Here is a 19,792-nt window from a genome sequence, read left to right as displayed (position 1 = left end):
CAGTTATGGTAATTTGTGAGGCCTGAAAATCACACAGGCGAAAGATGAAATTACTGACATGACAGATGTATCAAACCCTGAGACAGCTCTAACATCCAGGCAGCAGAGCGATCAATGAGCTCCCTCTTGTGGATGAAGTACGTTACTTGCCTTTTTTTAATAAAAATCTATAATATGGTGCATTAAATGTGGATTCTCTCTCATATTGGTGTCTTCATCTTAATTGTTTCAATGCTTGAATGTCCTTCTTAAACCTGTCTCTTCTCTATTTTTATGATCAGTAGACATGTAAAAAAGGAATTTAAGACACAATAAGGCCAGTTTTCTGACCTCATCAGTTTGCTTCTTCTAGTCTCTAATGGATTGTACACTCGGTGCAGTTTACTTACATAGTAATTTAAGATAAGTCTTATTAAGAAGCTAAATAAATCCCAATATATTTGCAAATGGTAAATGTTTGTGGTTCCTGGTTGGTCTTTCTGACATCATATGACAGCATCCAGTGCTTCATGTGCATATTTTCTGCAGTTTATCCCACATTGATATAATTTCATGCTGTTTTCTGTCCCGTATAATAACGTGTTTGCCTGCACAGGCTTAACATTTATCAAAAAGATGTTTATCTTGTGCATACGAGCACTGATGATGAACAGGATATTTACAAGCTGTCAAAAGGTTCTCCATCGTTTGCTTCATCTCTGCAGTACTTTACAGTCATTGCATGTGAGTGGAGAATGTAAGCTTGTGTGTTTACCAAGCACAAGACCTAGTTTTGAACACTCTCTCTGGAGGGGAAGAAGGGCTGTTCGGAAAGAGATGTGTATTAAATGAGGGCGTCAGTGTCTACAGAACAAACAACCACAAACCACCTCTGGCAGAGAGGAAAGATTGATTGTGTCAGGTTAAACCTGTTCGGTAAAGCAGCTGGGTTTCTGTTTAGGAAAGCTTGCATTTTGTTGTTGTTTAAAGAGCGTAGGGGGGGAAACAAGTCAACACATCACGTTTCATTTACCAGACTTTTATTAAAAGAGGCATGCCTCTGGGTGTCAGACATCAGCAACAAACAGCAACCTGATCATATCCTGGACAGAAAACTGAGGCTAAACGGTGTCAGAGAGGATGCATCTTTGGAATAGAGAAAGAAACCGGTCTACAATCTTGGTTATAATACCCATCTTCATGCCACAATGCTGCTTAAACAGAGGTTGTTATGCTGCGCTGGGTATGAATGAATCTGTGCTGGTTGAGGTGTCAGCAGTGCAGAGTGACACTGTGGTATGAAAAGGCTGATAAAGTGCTCAGCGACATTCTTTTACCGGACAAATACTCATTCAACTACTCTGAAGATGGCGTCGATTGATACAAATATACACTTCTGAGCCATTTTTGTAAAATAAGAGTACACAAAGATCCAACTGCATAATCTATTGCCTGCGTAGCATCAGACCGAATGGATTTAAATAGGAAGAAAAACACATTTAAAACTAAAGTTAAACAATTCTTTTCGTCGTATTAGCTGGAATTATGAGCCGATGATCAACCTAGTGTAGTTTTACAACATGTCCTAATAATTTGTGTTTGTACAATAGCACATTTACTTTTTGTTAGACCTTGTTGAAGCAGTCCATTAAATCTGCTCTGAATTAACAGTTCTAATAATTTCTGACATATTTTTCATTATAAAATTCAAGATATTATAAAACGTATGCAACAAAAATGTTGTATTTCTCAGGTAAATGTCCACATTATCTATTAACTGCATCTTTATATCAAGTTGTAAATGGATGGTGTTTACTTTTTTACTTCTAGAAAATTTGTTTGAAACAAATACATTAAATTAAGTTGATATGAAACACAACGCATCCCCCCCAAAAAAAGAAGAAAAATAAAGACATAAAATAAAAATTGGGCCTGTTAATCGATTAAAATAATTAAATCGCACGATTGTGTATAATTAATGGCAATTAATTGCACATTTTCTATCTGTTCTAAATGTACCTTAAAGTAAATTTAGGGTAAGTTTGGAGCGTTATTTAGTGGCAAGCTAGTATGACATGGTTGGTACCAATCAATATGATACCAGTATCTTAACTCTAGCTTTAAAACTGAGCCCGCTACAACCTAAAAATCACAAGTTGCGTAAACGCGTTAAAGAAATTATTGCCGTTAACGCATTATTATCACATTAACTTTGACAGCCATAATAAAAATAATATGTGATTGTGTCTTGTCTCAATTGTAGGTCTTTATATTGTGTCATTTTATTATGTTGAAAATAAAAGTATTGAAAGTGAAACAACACATCAGGAATAATATGACAGAACTATATATGTTGCACGTTTTCAGTCCCTTTGGCCTTTCCTTTACACTCTGACAATGGACAACTTCAAGTAAAAAAACAAAACATCAATTCCTGTGTAAATCCATTCGAAATCAGGCAATAATGTGAACTAAAATCATAATTTAGGCACTAATTATTAAGTATTTCTGTCCTGGTAAATTCATTTAGACAGCAGAGGCATGCTTTGTAACAAAATATATCTCTTGTATTATCTCATTTTAAACAACCATGTGAAATACCTGGACTAAAATAAAGGCAAATTATTGAGATGGTTTTTAACAGATGCAAAACTACGACACTCCCAACAGTGGTATGATCACAACACCCTACACAATCCCCAAATAGAAGGTGATGACAAAACCGTAACAACTAGCATCTAGTATAACCGTGTGAACAAAACAATACGGCAATAGAAACTCTCATAAAAGCTTAAATACCCCATCCCATTCTGGAAATATCCCAAACTTAATTATACCCCAAATATCCTTGATTTGCATAGTGTTTTCTTACAATATGTACATCATAAAGCATCACTAAAGTAAGGCAAATTAAATATACTGTAACACGAAGAAGTCTGGTTTTGGAGAACATGTGGAGCCCGTTATTGTGAGAAACTAGTGCATTGTGGTAAAACTGCTTCATCCAAAGGCTGAACGTGCATTAAAAAGACTCCTGAGGTACCGTCATGAATTAACAGAAAAACACCAAAACAAATGTACTAAACACCAAAGTTTAAAGACAAAAGTGACCCACCTGTTTTGTCATGTAACAGTTGCATAAGAAGAAGAAAGTTTGGATGTGTGATGATGCCGGCCCTGCTGCCGGTCGGCTACATCTTTAAATTACATTTTTATGCTGCTAATATAAAGGCTCGCTCCCTGAAAGCGACAGAGGCTCCAGGTGGTGCTCAGATATGGAGTGTGATCCTATAGACAGGTTTCTGTGCAACGTCATCACAGAGATGTGTACGCAGCGAGGGGGCAGAAAGCACGGCATGCTCAGCAGAGCCAAGCTGCAAATCAGAGATGACGAGGAGTTGTGCAGTAGACTGCACCAGCCGCAGAAAAGATGGATTGAAAATGTTTAACATTCAGAGGGGATCAAATGCCTTTGTTAAAAAACAGAAGAAGATTATAGATCCAGCCCTGATGGGCAGAAGATTTCAAGTCACACAGCGCTAGCAAAGCAGCAGCTGGTCATGGCGAGCTGTCAAATGTTACATTTTGAAGGGAAAACGTCTGGTAGTCTACCAGGGCCGCCGCTACTCCTCCCCAGCGGTCACAACAAGCAGCCGTGGGAAGCCAACACTAGCTAACATTATCCAACGTTAGCTAACGTAATCGTTTAAATTTGAATCGGACATTTCAGCAATACTGTTTTGACTTTTGGCGTCAGGGGTCTAATGTTAATGTTCACCTGCCCGACATACAAAGAGCTGCTGTGTGACTGGACCAAAATCCAAGTCTCCAGTTTTATATCAACGTTATTCCTGTTGAGGAGTCGCTGAGGAAAAAGTGTGTGGCGGCGGCCATCAAGAGGGGCTCCCGTAACCTGAACGCCGACCGGACTGTCAACCAAATAGACACAGATCCCCCAAGTCAAATCACTTATGTCTGATCTAACGTTACCTATTTCATAACAGGTGATAATAATAAACACATCTCATACTAATAAGTCATATGATAACGGTTTCTGGTGGTCGGACTCTGCAGGGATCTAGTAGAGTCAACAAGAATGTACCAACAATGTGAAATCTACGTTGATTACAACGACTGTCAAAGCGGTTTTGCCCCCTGAATGCGCACGCACCCAGTAATGTTTGTATACAAGAAACCTGTCTATGGCAAAGAGGCAACAACTGTCCAGAAAGGCCACCTGTGTATTTAACAGAACCACACTGAGCAGCGGACATGTTGCTGTGGTTGGAGCTGGTGGTAGAAGACATTCAGAAGTTCAGATAAGGACTGATGATTGTTAAAATCATCTCTGTACAGTCTTTGGTTGGTGGACCTGGAGCTCACTCTTATGAGGCTGGTGCAGGCTTCAGCAAACAGGTCAATGTGTATGCCCTACTGCCCTACAGAATTAGAAAGATGAAATTAAAAAGCACAAGAAATTGATTGTCTTTGCTTGGGAAAATAAATACACTATGATTTTTAAAAATAGTTTACAAGATCTGAGAGGTTTCTTCATCAAGTAGTACCTGAAAAGGACAAAAACATCTTAAATGGAGTCTTTTAAAGTCTTCAAACTGGACTCTATTGGGACACGATCACTCTTCCATAGGAATGTACGATAAGATGGAGTGCTCTTGTGCAATGGCGGCCAGCTCTTTGAGGAACTCCGTGAAGAGGACGGTAGCGAAGACTTCTGTCCGATCCAGAGAGATGGCTTTGGGTTTTGGTGGCGGCGAATTCTTCAACAACCTTCCCGCCTCGCCGTGGGTGGAGCTGCTGCTGCTTTTGTCTGAGAACATAAGGATTTAATCAGCAACAATGACAAAATTGAAAACACATAAATATACTCTGTGCAATGCATGAGTTGGAATTTAAGACATTTTGTAAACATAATAAATTCCTGGTAATGATTTCTCCATTTATAAATGATTTCAGCCAGATAGTAGGATCTTAAAAGTGCTAAAAAAAAACATTGATCACGCACAAGAAAGGAGCAGCCCTATTAGTCAACTAAAAAATTCCCTTCATAGAAAACTCTGGCTTTTATCTTTCCACAAACATACTTCCAACATGTTTTTTTGGTAGCTTGTACAACTGTGAAACCACGGGGAACCCAGTTCAAAAACACTCCCGGGTTCAGCCGAGACTGTTGCTCAACAAAATCAAGTAGAATTTATTCTGGTTCCCAACAGGAGCCGAAACACAACCCATAATGAATGCAAATGTTGTTTTGAACTCTACCCTTTTTTTAACAGCACGTTAGTGAGATCGAGGAACTCAACAACAGTGCAGAGTTTATATTAAAGTCATCGAGAACATTAAAAATAATAATGCCATCTCAAGCCAATGGGTTCATCCTGAGCCAACTGTTGTACTGAAAATACATTATAAAATAGAGCGAGAGTCAAATTACTAATTAAAAAATCAAAAGACTATTGAGTTTTTTTAAACAGACAACTTAAAGGAACAGTTCGACATTTTGGGAAAAATGAAGCTACCGTCAATCAGCATTGTATGTGCTCAAGTAAACCCGCTTTGATTTCAGTTTGAATTGATTAAAAATGTCTTAAATACTTGCAGAGGTGGGACCAAGTCATTGTTTTGCAAGTCACAAGTAAGTCTCAAGTCTTTGTACTTAAGTCCCAAGTGAAGACGGTCAAGTACCACGTCCTAAACGAGTCAAAATGTGCTCTTCACCTATTGTAATGACATTTTAACAACCAAGTAATAATATATTACATTACATAAAATCATAAATGCTTGTAAAATTTGTATTCATTTGTTAAAACAACTGCAACTGAACTTAATCATAAAACAAGATCTGGGGAATTAAGTGTTGACTTGCTGTGAATGAACAGCATTAACGTTAGTCGATTCAGGAAATTAATTGATTTGTGGCACACAAATAACATATTTTTTAATCTTTGGGCTTGGGGGCAAGGTAGCAAGAATTTTCAAGTCAAAAGCCTCAAGTCCGAGTGAAGTCGAGAGTCATTGGTGTTAAAGTCCAAGAAGAGTTGTAAGTCTTTTTGTATTTTGTAAAGTCGAGTCTAAAGTCATCAAATTTGTGACTCGCGTCCACACCTCTTTTTTCATGCGTAACTCGTACTGTTACAGATCTATGTGCAGATATAGATTCCAAACATAGCTGGCACAGGAACAAAGATCCTGGATGTGGGTGTGCTGTCACCTGCTGCCATGAATGAAGGCTCCCTGGCCAGCAGCCAGTGTTGGGCGGTAATGATCAGCTCTGGAAAGTCTTTTCTGGTGGCAGCCTGCTGTTCTATCTGGTTCTTCACGGTTGCCAGTACCTGAAGGGAAACACAGAAAAGAAACCTGACTGTACATTCACATCTGCAGTATTTACACTGAAGCTAAATGAATGAGAACAACCTTGCAGCCTGACTGTATTAATCAAGGATCTCTTGTTCACTTGTGCATTAAAAGAGCAACTACAGAACTATGCTCAAACAATTCATTCTATTCCTATTTTAAATCTCTCATACACAGGAAAGGAAATAAAAAGCCTGCACATGCCTACGCACAACACATTTGTGTTACCTGGTAAAGGGAGCGAACGGTCGGCTGAAAGACCATGTTGGTGTTGAGCAGGAAGGAGCGCAGGAGAGGCTGAGGGTAGGCCGCCAACTGGGCCAGGATGCCCGTCAACAACAGGTTGACATGAAGCGAGTTAGACGGCATGGTCTCCAGACGAGACAGCAGCACGCTGACAAATGGACCTGCAAGAAGAAGAATCATAAACAATATCTGAATGTAAGTTTTGATGAATAACGAAGCGAAGATTTCCCTTTTACGTACCAGTAAAAGGCATCGACTGGCTTCTACCTGCACCTCCGCTGACAAACTTCACCCCAAAAGGTGAATGCAGTTTGTCTGCCTCCGGTGTTTCAGCAGAGAAGGAGGTAAAATCCATCTCCTCTTCCTCCTCCTCATCCTCCTCCGCAGGTATGACGGGCTTCTTCAACTCTCCATCAGGTTTGACCTGTTTGCCACCTGTTTTTGTGTCCAACGTACGAATGAGCTCCTCATACTGAGCCAAAAGGTCGTCACCCGCCTCGGCAGCTGCGGTGATTTGTAGGTGGGAATTGCTATCCATCTGACCTTTGACCTTTGTGTCCAGGCTCTTTTTATCAGCCATCACAGAGGTTGGAAGAGTTAGACTGAGTCCGTTTTTTAGGGGAACTGCTGCTGAGCCTGGTTGGGTTTCTTCTGATTTAGACCCGTTGGATTTACCCCGTTCGACGTCTCTGGTGTCTTTCTTGGCAACAAGATCGTACACCATGACGTCGTCCTCGAACTCATTTTCCTCGATATATGAGCCTTGAACCAACATGATGGCCGTTTTCCTCATCTCCTGGATATGCTTTGGGGGCTCAGCAGGAGGCTGCCGTGGACGTTTACTCTCCACGGGGGCCTCAGCGGTCTGCACTGGGCACGCATCGTAACTATCATCCCACTCCAGCTCCAGCTGGGTGATGGAGGGCAGCTCTGTATTCGGCAACGGTGGCAGGCACGGTTGAGGGCGAGGCGCTACAGGCTGTGGAACTCTCTTGAAAGCCATCTGGGTTGGCCGAATCTTCAGCGCCGACTCCTCGAGGACGCCGGGCTGGTATTTCTCAGGAGGGGGGTCCTCGCTGTCGTACGGTGCTGACCAAACCTGGCAAGCCCGTATGCAGCTGCTGATGCTCAGACGGGCGTCGTAGAGGTAATGAAGATAACTGACATCCAGGTAGATTTCTGAGCCGATGGTGCAGGAGTTACCCGAGCCGTCATCATCTTCTAAGAAGCTCTCATTTTCATCTGGAAAAAAAACGATAGGAAATGTTGATAAAAGCTGGCGTGCAGCGCCTCAGCGCAGCACTCACACAGAGCACAACTAATGAGTTTGACATGTAGCTACGGGAGGTAAAGTGATGTAATACAGCGAAACAGCAGGAGATCTCGCTATTTGAAAAAAATACTCATAATCATCCTTGTTATTTGTTCATGTCCCAGATAAATGCAGATCAACACTGCACAGATTTAGAAAATGTAATGTTAATAAATTATACTCATTATTATCTTTTATCTTAGTAGATTTTAGCACTCGAACTGCTGCAATTAATGACTTTCCATTTTCCTCCGTCTGTCTGCTCTGTTTTGTTTTGACTGCACACCACTATTATTACTGAGGGTTATGAAATGCACTCTCTCAAATGAGGTTATGAATAGTGAAATCTGCTGGATGAATTCGCCTTGCAGATGATTTGAAAGCAGCAAAAAACAAAAAAACATCCATAAAAGCTGATTACAAATATGGCTGAAAAGCATTCATTTTTACTCAGCTGTAGCACATACAGTACTTGAAAAATGAAAAGTATTCAGTTATGTCAGACACCGTTATTAAAACCTCCAAGCTTTCCTCTCTCATGCAGCTGGCAGCTCAGAGCTCAGTCTCATGAACAAGAACACCTCCGCAGTGTGGAGGCCTTCTGACACACGGCCTTTAAACAGGGTTGAAGGGCATTTTTCCAACACACTGCCTTCCTATGCATTTCAGCTATGATAATTAGCTGGACTCCATATAGTCCATGTACTCCATGTAAGGCAGTGGTTCCTAACCTTTTTCTTTAGGGGATTCATTTATTTTTTAAGTTGTCTGAGACCAAATCCCAATGTCCCCCCTAAGGCTTTAAGCCGTGAACTCTCAGGGACTTGACTGACGTCACCTGGTAATTGGTGTGAGAGGCTGCAAGGGCTTGAAATGGTATAAATATGAATGGGAAAACACTTTGTGGCAACGTATCACGTTACCTTGACGAAGCCTATTGTGGGTTTTTATTTTACGTTACGTGCCTATTTGAACATCTTCCAGGTTCTTGCCTAAACGAGACTAAACGAAATGGCTGATGGATAAACCAGGTGTGTAATAAAGTCAAATGCCTGCATTCCTCTGATTTCATGTGTTTTTTGTACCATCATAAATCCTTAATGTTAATGTTTCTGTGTAAATTTTAAATATGCCTGGCTGAACACCCATGTGCCGTCCTCCTTGTTTATTTTACGCCTCCGGGCATCCCCTAGTAACCCTGTGTTTAACATCACAACAACGCTATGAATTGTGGGTAATTCCCTCAGGCAAAGTCTGCAGAAATGCGGATTTACAGAAAATCTAAATGTCTGACAGAGCCCTTAAGGACTTGACGACAGTAGGACAGCCCTAAACCCTGACGAATTTGCAAAAATGCGCCTCAAAGTCTGTGAGTCTGACTGTGGACATTGGGATTGGACCTTACATCCCTTAAAACCAAGAAGGCTTTGTGACCCCCTGTGAAGCTCTGCCGACCCCTAGTGGGGGTCAGGACCCCCAGGTTGGGAAGCAGTGTTGTAAGGGATAATTCTAGTTTATCAAAACTTGGGTCTTCTTTTTGTATTTTTTGCCACCATTCCCATCCATTTTACCTCCAAATAAAGTGGCTTGTTTACAACCGGTATGATCTTCAGACTCATCAGACTTCATCATAGCAACGTCTCCCTGTTTCTAGATCTGAGCTTTGGGGAGTACAATATTATCATAACCCACTGAAAGGATGTCCAAAATGGCAAAAATAAGCTAATAATAGACCAGACAAACTGTTCCTTTAATATAGCCCTTCTTACCCGTGGCGCTGGTGTTGCTGGGAGTCTCTGCCCCCTTAGAAAAGAGGATGGAGTCCAGCTGTCGTAGAGGTGGGGGGCTGTGATCAGGAGAGCAGCAGGACGGTGTTAATGCCAGGATCTTGGCTGCTGACACAGAGTAGCAGTCCCTCTCCCCCACGACACGTCTCTGACTCAACATCATGTGATTACAGGGGATCAGGTACCTGGGGAGGCAGATGGGAACGAATCCTGTTAGGAAAACCAACGGGTGGTCGTAGGAGGGGGGCAGACAGATGGTAACACAAGTCTGCACGGTGGGAGGTAGAAAGTAAAAGCTCATCATGTCATAAACCAATTAGATGTACCATGCTTCATAACTGGGATAAGTCAGTGTGTGTGTGTGTGTGTGTGTGTGTGTGTGTGTGCTACTTACCTCAATACGAGCTGCAGCATCACATCTTCACAGTATAAGCCGATGAGAGTGCGGAAAAGTGCCAGTGACACAGTGCCCAACTGCACAGTTGAATAGAAAGACACAATCAAACACATTACAACAACTAAGGATTTTTATACTACAGCTGAAACGTCGGTCAATTAGTCGGGAAACAAAAATTAAATCAACAACAATTTTGATAATCAATCAATTAAGTCATTTTTAAAGCAAAATTGGCAAATATTCACTGGCTTCTCAAATGTGAGAATTTGCTATTTTATACATCTTTGTAAATCAAGCAGTTTGAAGATGTCACAACAGGGTCTGGGAAATTGTGATGGACATTTTCACTAGACATTTTAAAGACTAAACAATGAATTGATTAATTTATAGAATAATGGACACTGCATGCTGATCTAAGCATTTAGCTCAAAGCAGCGCTGTGCCTAAGTACAGCCACACAGAGCAGCAAGCATGGCTGTAGACTTTTCATCTTGTTAGTAGAATTTGGCTGCAAATAATCATTATTTTTATTGCTAAATAATCTGTGGATTATTTTTAAGCTAACATGCTCACAATGGTACAATGTTCACCATGTTCGCCATCTTAGTTGAGTGTGTCAGCATGTTAACATTTGCTAATAACAACAAGTAAACAAAGTGCAGCTGCGGCTGAAATATTTCATTGTCACCCACAGAGCCAGGGCGCTAGCATAGCTTATATATTAATGTAAAATAGAGCCATTCTGGGGATTTTATCAGTAGTAGTAAAAGTAAATTTTGCTTGATTAGCCTAGAGAAGGTCGAGGGTTGAGAGTTTTTTGTAAAATAAAACGTTTTAAAGAGGACCAATTATGCTTTTGTCCTTTCCTTTAGTGTGTTGTAAATGTAAACGGTCTGCAAAGTCACAAAGCCCAAAGGGAGTTACTTTCCCCCACACTTCTCCTAAACTGCCTGAAATGCCTTGCTTGAAGTCCTGCCTTTTCTTCCATAACGTCGTGATGTCACCAAGTAACACTAGGCAAAGCTAGTGAGCGGAGCTGGAGCAGAGTTCCAAGAGTTAGAAGAGTTTAGTTCGGTTGACCAATCACAACAGTGGGCCAGCTGACAGAAGGTGAAAAGAAGTGCTGCAGCACAGCCGGTAGGAGAAAAATAAAGCGTTTCTTAAACATTAAAGCGCGTAAACATGTTCTAGTAGAAACCCAAAATACAAGTAGCACCTGAAAATGAGCATAATAGGTCCTCTTTAAATTATATTTGTGTGTATGTTTTTCCTTAAGTCAAAGGCTAAAACAGCATTGTAATATTTGCATGTTAGTCAATGTTTAATTTGGCTCAAGGTCAAAAATGTGAAAAGCAAACATGTTTTCTTATTTTTCACTGAGTTGTCACTGACTGTTAGCAAACACGGGAGGGATCTCCCCGAGTCATTTACACAGCCAAACAGCAATGTAAAGAACACATGACTTATTCATGTTAACGATTTAAACAAGATGCTCCTACATAGAGAGACTGTTTTAAAATGCTCATATCCGTTGCTTTGCTAACAAGATATGTCACTGCAACTGAGCATCACCATGGCAACAATCTGATATTAACTTTCACAATGGGTCCGAAACTGCCTCTGGGGCCGTTTTCTGGAGTTATTAAACATGAGTCATGCTGTATTTGAGTGCAGTGAGTGTGTGTTTTTCAGACAAAACATCAGTGATGTTGGCAGTTCGTTGGTTTCATCCTGTACCTGGAAGGGCGTGTTGATGCGGCTGACTAGAGTATCTAAAATGTGGACGTTCTCGTGTCGGTGGAGGAGGATGAAGGAGAGGAACGTCTGCAGCAGAGCCGGCTCAGACGCAGTCCTCAGGAAGAGGTCGAGGTATGCTGTGGTGGTCATCACCTCCTCCAGGGTCAGCTTCACAGAGGTAGAAATCATTAGTCAGTAAGTCAAGAGTTTGTATTTGAGAGTAACAAATAAAAACATCATGCCAAAGAAGAATCTGTTTAAAATAGTCTATCTTGTATTTTATACTGATGTTCATTAACAAGCTCTATCCTTATCAATAAACAAATAAAGGAAATTAAATAGATATGAGAGTGGTATCCAGCTTCTCATCTAACTATCTCTTTCCAAAAATGTCGAACTATTCCTTTAATTTGACATGTGTAACTCTTATCACCCTCCCCGCTGTATTAATTACACTCTCAAATTTCCCAAATATATTGGTCTTCCTTTTATTCAAGTCTCATCCAGACACACACATTGTATTTTGAAGTGCGTCACGTGATTTTCCACCTTCTGTAATTTGGTGATCGGTAGAAATGCAATCCTCAATAATAAGTTTAGTTACTGATTGTATACTTGGAGGTGAGAGTACCGACCTTGTGGAGAGCTGGTGCTAGGACAGGCACAAGGAACCCGTTGTAGATGTAGCTAACAAGCTGGTCTCTGATATCAGGGTTGGCCACCTGGGAACAGTCACATGTCAAGTGTCAAGAGTGCAGTCAAGCAGAAGGTTGCAGGTCATTTACCGCGTGTGAATACATTTTTAATGCGGCAGAGCCTCGTGTGAAAAGCAACAGCCAGTCATCACATGTTTTCACCTGAATGACGGCGTTGCAGAACTCCAGCGAGTTGAGAAACTGGACGAGGGACGGCATCTGGAGCCAGTCCTCTTTGTGCAGGCAGTGCCACTCCTCATTGGGAAACTCCAGCTTGGTGGGCAGAGATGAGTACAGGCCGCTCAGCCCTGTGGCCAGAACCTGAGGACACAGAGAGAGCCGGCAACATCAAATAAGATGTTACAGGAATCTAGATAAAGTCGATAGCTGATTATTACGGATTATCATGTTAGCATGCTAACATGATAAAATGGTGAACATAATTAATCGCAAATTAATCGCACATTTTTTTATCTGTTCAAAATGTACCTTAAAGGGAGATTTTTCAAGTATTTAATACTCTTATTAATATGGGAGTGGGAAAATATGTTTGCTTTATGCAAATGTATGTATATATTTATTATTGGAAATCAGTTAACACAAAACAATGACAAATATTGTCTAGAAACCCTCACAGGTACTGCATTTAGCATAAAAAATATGCTCAAATCATAACATGGCAAACTGCAGCCCAACAGGCAACAACAGCTGTCAGTGTGTCAGTGTGCTGACTTGACTATGACTTGCCCCAAACTGCATGTGATTATCATAAAGTGGGCATGTCTGTAAAGGGGAGACTTGTGAGTACCCATAGAACCCATTTTCATTCACATATCTTGAGGTCAAAGGTCAAGGGACCCCTTTGAAAATCGCCATGTCAGTTTTTCCTTGAAAAAATTGAGCGTCATTTTGGAGCGTTATTTAATACCAATGGATTCCTTAGGTTTTCTAGTTTAAAATGATAGCAGTATATTCACTCTAGCCTGCTTCAACCTCCGAAAGATTGATGCATTAACGCGTTAAAGAAATTAGTGGCATTAAAACAAATTTGCGTTAACACATTATTATTGCGTCATCTTTGACAGCCCTAGTTTATATCTACATAAGGAGTGGGATGTTAACCCTGTCGCTGTGAGCATGGTAGCATGCTGACATTAGCATTTAGCTGAAATTTGGCTACAGCTGTGCCTAAGTACAGCCTCACGTAGCTGCTAGCGTGGTTGAAAACCAGTACCCTAACTACAGAGCTTCTGTCTATCCAGGAAGATGGATTTTAAGTTTGTCAAAATGGTTTGGCATAAAGGTGTTTTTTAGAACGCCATTTTATTTTCTCAATATAATGCTATCCAGTTGTTTGCCTCCACAGCAAAAATATACAGTGAAAAAGATTTTAGCTGTAGGTTACTGTAGAAAAAACAAACTGTGCTGCAAACCTAGCATCATGTGATATATAGAGCCTTATGCAAAATAATCTGACATAAAGTGATTACAGAGGGAATATTATGGGCTCATTAAACATTAATGAGGCGGTATATGGCATAAATGATATATCTTTGGCTGTCAGTTTTACTTTCGGCGTCACACAACAGATTTATAATGTTGTTTTACTGCTCACTACAATGCAAAATACTTTAAATCATTTCTTCTTTTCCATTTTGATAATGTAATGCAGATGCACTGCCGCAGCCTACATATCAGCCTCCTCCTCGCACAGCAAGACAGCATACATACATATACCTCCTACAGGTCAGCTCTATAAATATTTGAGCAGCAAAGAGTTTTACTGCCTTTCCTTTCACAATCAGCAGGATATGGTAATTAGGTCACTAATTAATGCATTAATGTCAGCAGACATAACAAACAGGCAGTATTAATATGATTTCTGCTTTTTCTTAGAGGTGTAATTTTAAGTATTTATAGGATTTCAAAAAACAACAGAGTCTACAGCACCGCAGATGAGTGCATCATTAGTGCTGCATTGATGTTTACATCCTCTATAGGATTATCCTTGTAGCCTGCCAGTGGAACCAATTACATTCAGACTCCAGTTGTTTCACTGGCATCGCATCAAAAGCCATTTCTCATTGCGATGTCTGCAGCTGCGGGTAAAAGGCATTATTTACATGGGATTAGCTTGCAACCGTGCCATAATCTTATGAATGCCAGACATTTGTAACATTCAATGAGATGGTTTAACCTCGCTTCAAGTGGCTTCATGAATTCATCTGCATATCATTTTTGCCTGATTATGAGGTCACAGAAAAAAATCTGGGATTTTAGAGCGGCTGTCAGATAAGACGTGTGCACAATTCCTCATACAGAAAGGTTGATTAGTTGGGAAAATTAAAAACAGAAGGACTGAGTCAGATACCATAAACCACCAAGTGAATGAAGGCCAGAGAAAAAGAGAAGGAAAGGTAATTCATCACTTTAGACTGACCGGACAGAAGTAGGTATTCTCTGCGATGTGTTTGGCCACTCGCTCGTTCTCAGCAGACAGCGACATAATGAGCAGCAGTGCGTCTCTGGCTTGCTGGCCCACCGTGCCCTCCCTGTGGATGAAGGGGATGAGCAGGGAGAAGATGAGGAAGTTGGTGGCTCCTTGATCCTCGCTGGTGTGGAAGAACAGCTCCAGAATTGAAGGGTCCTTCGCCAGAACGCAGCACAGCTGGTGGAGCAGCAGCACCAGCTCGGCTTCGACCCGCGCCGCCGCCGTGCCCGAACAGGACGACAGCAGCATCATGAGCGGACGCAGGATGGGTTTGTGATGCAGCAGGGGCTGGCGCGCCTGGCCCACCAGCATCTCGTACATCTTCAGCTGCTCCAGCTTCATGTCGTCGGTGAACTCCCTGCGTAGGCTCCACACGAAGAGGCGCTCCATCACGTTCTCCATCACTACAAACTCCAGGATGGGGCCCATGGCGCCGGCCTGGCCGCTGTCCTCCTCCATCAGCAGGAAAAGCATGTGCTCCACATAGTTCTGCACCGCGTTCGCCTCGTCTCCGGGGACAGGGCCGAAACGAGGGCCGCCACTGGAGCCGGCGTTGAGGTTGATGACACTCAGGGAGGGCAGAGTGGAGCTGCCGCGTAGGGGATCATGCTTCTCTAGGATCTTCACCACCTACAGTAAGACACAAGAGGAATATTACTTAAACTGAACACATTATAACCATATATCATTTGATTTTAACACAAGAAGAACAGCTTTTGCAGCAAACTTTGCAAAGTAATACGTTATTACGCTGTGGCAATCATAACTACAAATAGAGACAAAGCCATAGCTTGTAGAATTAGATTTAATAAAATAAAGCATTACGATATAAGGACGATTAAGGTGGAAGGTTTTTAAAAAAAAGTCAGTAAAGAAAAAGGTAACGCCTACACACTACTCCATGCCACAATATTTTTATTGACTACGTTTCAATCCTGCTTGGATCTTTGTCAGGTCAATGTGTGTGAAAAAGAAGAAACCACACCCATATTTATAGATAAAAACATCCACAAACAGACTTCTAAATATCAAACATGTTAATTCTCTGATTTAAGCTTCTTAAATGTGAATATTTTCTGGTTTCTTTACTCCTCTATGACAGTAAACTTAATATATTTGAGTTGTGGACAAAACAAGACATTTGAGGACATCATCTTGGGCTTTGGGAAAAACTGATCGTCATTTTTCACCATTTTCTGACATTTTATAGACCAAACAACTAATCAATTAATTGAGAAAATCATAATCGTTGGTTGCAGCCCTAGACTGAAGGCCACCGTTTTGGAGAACACAAAGTGAAGATTGATAGAAACTCAATCAACGAAATCCAAGGAAGAAGCAAATTGATCGCTGGGATTTAAAAAGCGCTAAAAGCACAGAATCAGTTTCCATTTATGCTGACAAAGAGGATTGTAAGCATTTCCACTCACATAATGTTAAGTATCTGTGCTAAACTACGGATGATAGACCTATGGCACAAATTTCTTTTTTTTATAGCAGTTTTAAATCGTATTTCTATCGACAGTGCTTGTACACCATGTTAAAGTAAAATCATTCCCTTCTTCCTGACAGGTTAATTATCAACAATAATGGGGTGTGAATCGACCGGCAGCACAGCACAGATAAACTCAGTTTGGTAGCACGTAGTGAAACAGTCCTTTGTGTATCCATTCCCTCCCTTGTGTGTCGGCTGCGTAGAAACCAGAGTCACAATAATGGAGCCAGTGTCCCCGGCCTGCCACTGCTGCCATGACAATAACTGGCTGTGCACAAGAGAGAGCTGGGCAAGGCCGATGGAAACAAGAGAGCAGAGTTTGTAATCCCCGTCTGAGCCCGATGGGGCCTGGGCCTGGCCCAGTGGGCTCAGTCCAGTTCAGGCTCTCCAGCCATTACTATAATGACAGGAAGGGGGCAGGTTTGATAATCATTTAAGGATATTACTTCCTGGACATATGGAGAATTCTGATTAATACTTACACTATCATACTTGCCAACCTTGAGACCTCAAAAATATGGAGGATTTCTAAACCAAAGCAGGGGGTTCTTGGGGTCCTACGTAGTCTCCATTTCGCTCTCCATCTCTCACTCAATGAAGGCCATTTCAGACAAAACACAACAACGGCACCACTGCGCTCTGAAACCCATTATTTGTAATGGTAAGCGCCGCGCCACGACAGCTTTTCACTGCGTCGAGCAAAGCCAAATTTTGGTGTAGCTCTGTTGTCGTCTGGGTTGAAACAGTAGGGCTTATACACGCTGTACAATGCCAGAAACAGGTTAAGATATAGAAAAGGAAAAAAAGTGTGAAAATGTGTCATAAATTGGGAGACATATGGGAGAATTGTGACCCCGGGAGAAATCCGGGAGAGGGCAATGAAAAATGTGAGTCTCGGGAGGATTGGCAAGAATGCACTATGAAGGTCAGTTGCAGACGAGGTTAAGGTGTGTCAAACTATGATGCCTGGAGTATGTGTATTATTTGCAAAGCAGCTGCCAACAAGCATGAATTTTTGGTTCCATGGGTCAGAATAACATTTGTAGTAGCAGGGATCTAACCTTCAAAATAAAAGCTATGTTAGAATATTATTTGTTTCATATTTAATCGTAACAGGCCACATCTGGGAGCTTCTTAGAAGTTGTAGCAATACATCAATTTGTTCAAAGTACCTTTCTACTTTTACATAGATCACTGCTAAATTTGCTGATGCAGGTGTCTTTTCTTAGAGCTGCTGGAGTTTTAACATTACTCAGTTTATACAGTAACACAGGCCCAGATGAGTGAATCTTATTAATACAAGATGACATATGCGGTGTCAGATCCAGGTTCTGAATTGACCATTTTAAAAAAGGTGTCAACACTGCGAAAAGAATCCCAAATATTATTCTGGAGATTAAATTGGGATGAAACAATTATTTTTCACGCTTAACATCTGTGCTTTTAATTCAGCTGACAGATGTTATTGTAACCAGCAGAAAGCACCTGACTGATGGGAGCAGGGACAAAGCTAATTTCACTGAAACTCTGAAGATGTTCGTAAATGTACACTGGATGGGAGTGTTTCTCCACATAAACTGCACACGTCACTAAACAGAAACACATTGATAAAGTGATTTATTAGGGGTCACGTGTCATTAACCACGAATGCAGGGAGTCAGTAACTCTTGCGTACAGACAGTTTGTTCCTCGTCACTATGGCTCTTCACTGTCTAGGGTTAAAGATTGCTGACGGCCACGGCAACAGGCCGATCACTTTGCATGTCACAACAAACACAATGAGCTCTGTGAGGCCTGCAGAGCGCCAGATAAGACACAGCAAATGAACATGAACCTAATCTGCCAATGAAACAGGCAGAGCTTCTTACAGAGGGACAAGGCCAATATTACTTACGACGTGTTACTCAGATTTCAAGGTTTTCCGAACTGAAACCAAAGTCAAGAGCACTCTTATCAGGCTACAGATTAGCCAAGCATGGAAATAAGACTCTGCAGGAGTGAAATTGTGCTGCCAGTTTGCCTAAAGCAAAACAAGCTTTAATCTGGAACGGGGATTTTTTCCTGTTCACAGTCAGGCTGGGACTAGTGAAGGAATATGTGATTCTGTGAAGAAAACGTAATACATGTGTCAGAAACAAACTACAATGGTTATGTTCAGTGCCATGTCTGTCACTGGTCTGGACTGATATGTCAAGCCTGCTAAACTTGGCGACCTACTATAACAGGTTTGTATTCAAAACAATAAGCTCGCTGACAACACAGTTCTTCCACGTCAATCTGAATTCACCAACCGCATAAACAGAGGCATCCAACACAATGCACATCACTGGAGTAGGGCTGCAACTAACGATTATTTTCACTGACGATTAATCTGTTGATTATTTTTTTGATAGATGTTTGGTCTATAAAATGTCAGGAAATGGTGAAACATGTGGATCAGTGTTTCTCAAAGCCCAAGATGACGTCCTCAAATGTCTTGTTTTGTCCACAACTGAAAGATATTCAGTTTACTGTCATAGAGAAGTAAAGAAACCAGAAAATATTCACATTTAAGTGAATTTGAGTGTTCCAATATGCATGGTGATATTACAAAATCATGCTTGTATGTACACATGTTTAAAGGTACAGTGCGTAGGTTTGGTGACATCTAGTGGTGTGGTCGCAGATTGCAACCAACTGAGTACCCCTCCGCTCACTACTCCCTTTCCAAGACTGCGGTAATGTAAGCTGCCGAGTGCAAAACCGTGTTAACACCGTTCACCTACATAATAACACCACTTTAGGAACAACGGAAGTCAGATGGCGGCTGGCAGTACCACAGTTTAGCACTCTGCGTCTGCGGCTCACGTTACCGCAGTTTCACAAGCATGTCGGAGAACTACCGTGGCCTTCAGGTAACGTAAAAATGTGAAAGGCTCTCTCTAGAGCCAGTGTTTGGTTTGTTCGTTCTGGGCTACTGCAGAATCATGGCGGAGCCACATGGCGGACTCTGTGAAGAAGACCTGCTCCCTATGTAGATATGAAGAGCTCATTCTAAGCAAAAAAATTCTTAGTCTCAGGTGATTATACACTAATGAAAACATAGTTATTAATGTTATATTACATTTCTGCAAATAGATCCCCGAAATGTTGCACACTGTTCCTTTAAAAAAACGTTCCTCCTTCAGCGGATGAATGTGAAAACCGCCTTCTGGGGTCAAACTCTGCACAAATTCTACTTTACTTCTACCTCACTGGCTCCAGTGCCGTCCCAGCAACACTAAACTGCAGTGCACTTATGG

General features: G+C 41.4%; 1 protein-coding gene across 2 annotated transcripts in view; it reads right to left on the bottom strand.

The window, feature by feature from the left end:
* Positions 1-1,002: 1,002 nt before the first annotated feature.
* Positions 1,003-19,792, bottom strand: part of fhip1aa (FHF complex subunit HOOK interacting protein 1Aa) — a 35,264-nt gene continuing 16,474 nt past the window's right edge. For both annotated transcript variants that reach the window (XM_074629462.1, XM_074629463.1), the window contains 11 exons: positions 14,966-15,646; positions 12,688-12,846; positions 12,466-12,552; positions 11,831-11,998; positions 10,091-10,170; positions 9,679-9,881; positions 6,838-7,839; positions 6,580-6,758; positions 6,209-6,329; positions 2,146-4,807; positions 1,003-1,749 (listed from right to left, as the gene is read on the bottom strand). In XM_074629462.1, coding sequence (XP_074485563.1) covers positions 4,614-4,807; positions 6,209-6,329; positions 6,580-6,758; positions 6,838-7,839; positions 9,679-9,881; positions 10,091-10,170; positions 11,831-11,998; positions 12,466-12,552; positions 12,688-12,846; positions 14,966-15,646 — 2,874 coding nt within the window. In that variant the 3' untranslated portion in view covers positions 1,003-1,749; positions 2,146-4,613. The remainder of the gene's footprint in view (positions 1,750-2,145; positions 4,808-6,208; positions 6,330-6,579; positions 6,759-6,837; positions 7,840-9,678; positions 9,882-10,090; positions 10,171-11,830; positions 11,999-12,465; positions 12,553-12,687; positions 12,847-14,965; positions 15,647-19,792) is intronic.

This window comes from Sebastes fasciatus, chromosome 3 (assembly GCF_043250625.1).
Source record: "Sebastes fasciatus isolate fSebFas1 chromosome 3, fSebFas1.pri, whole genome shotgun sequence".
Lineage (NCBI taxonomy): Eukaryota > Metazoa > Chordata > Actinopteri > Perciformes > Sebastidae > Sebastes > Sebastes fasciatus.
The sequence above is the reverse complement of the archived record's forward strand: the minus strand, read 5'-3'. Positions and strand labels throughout refer to the sequence as shown.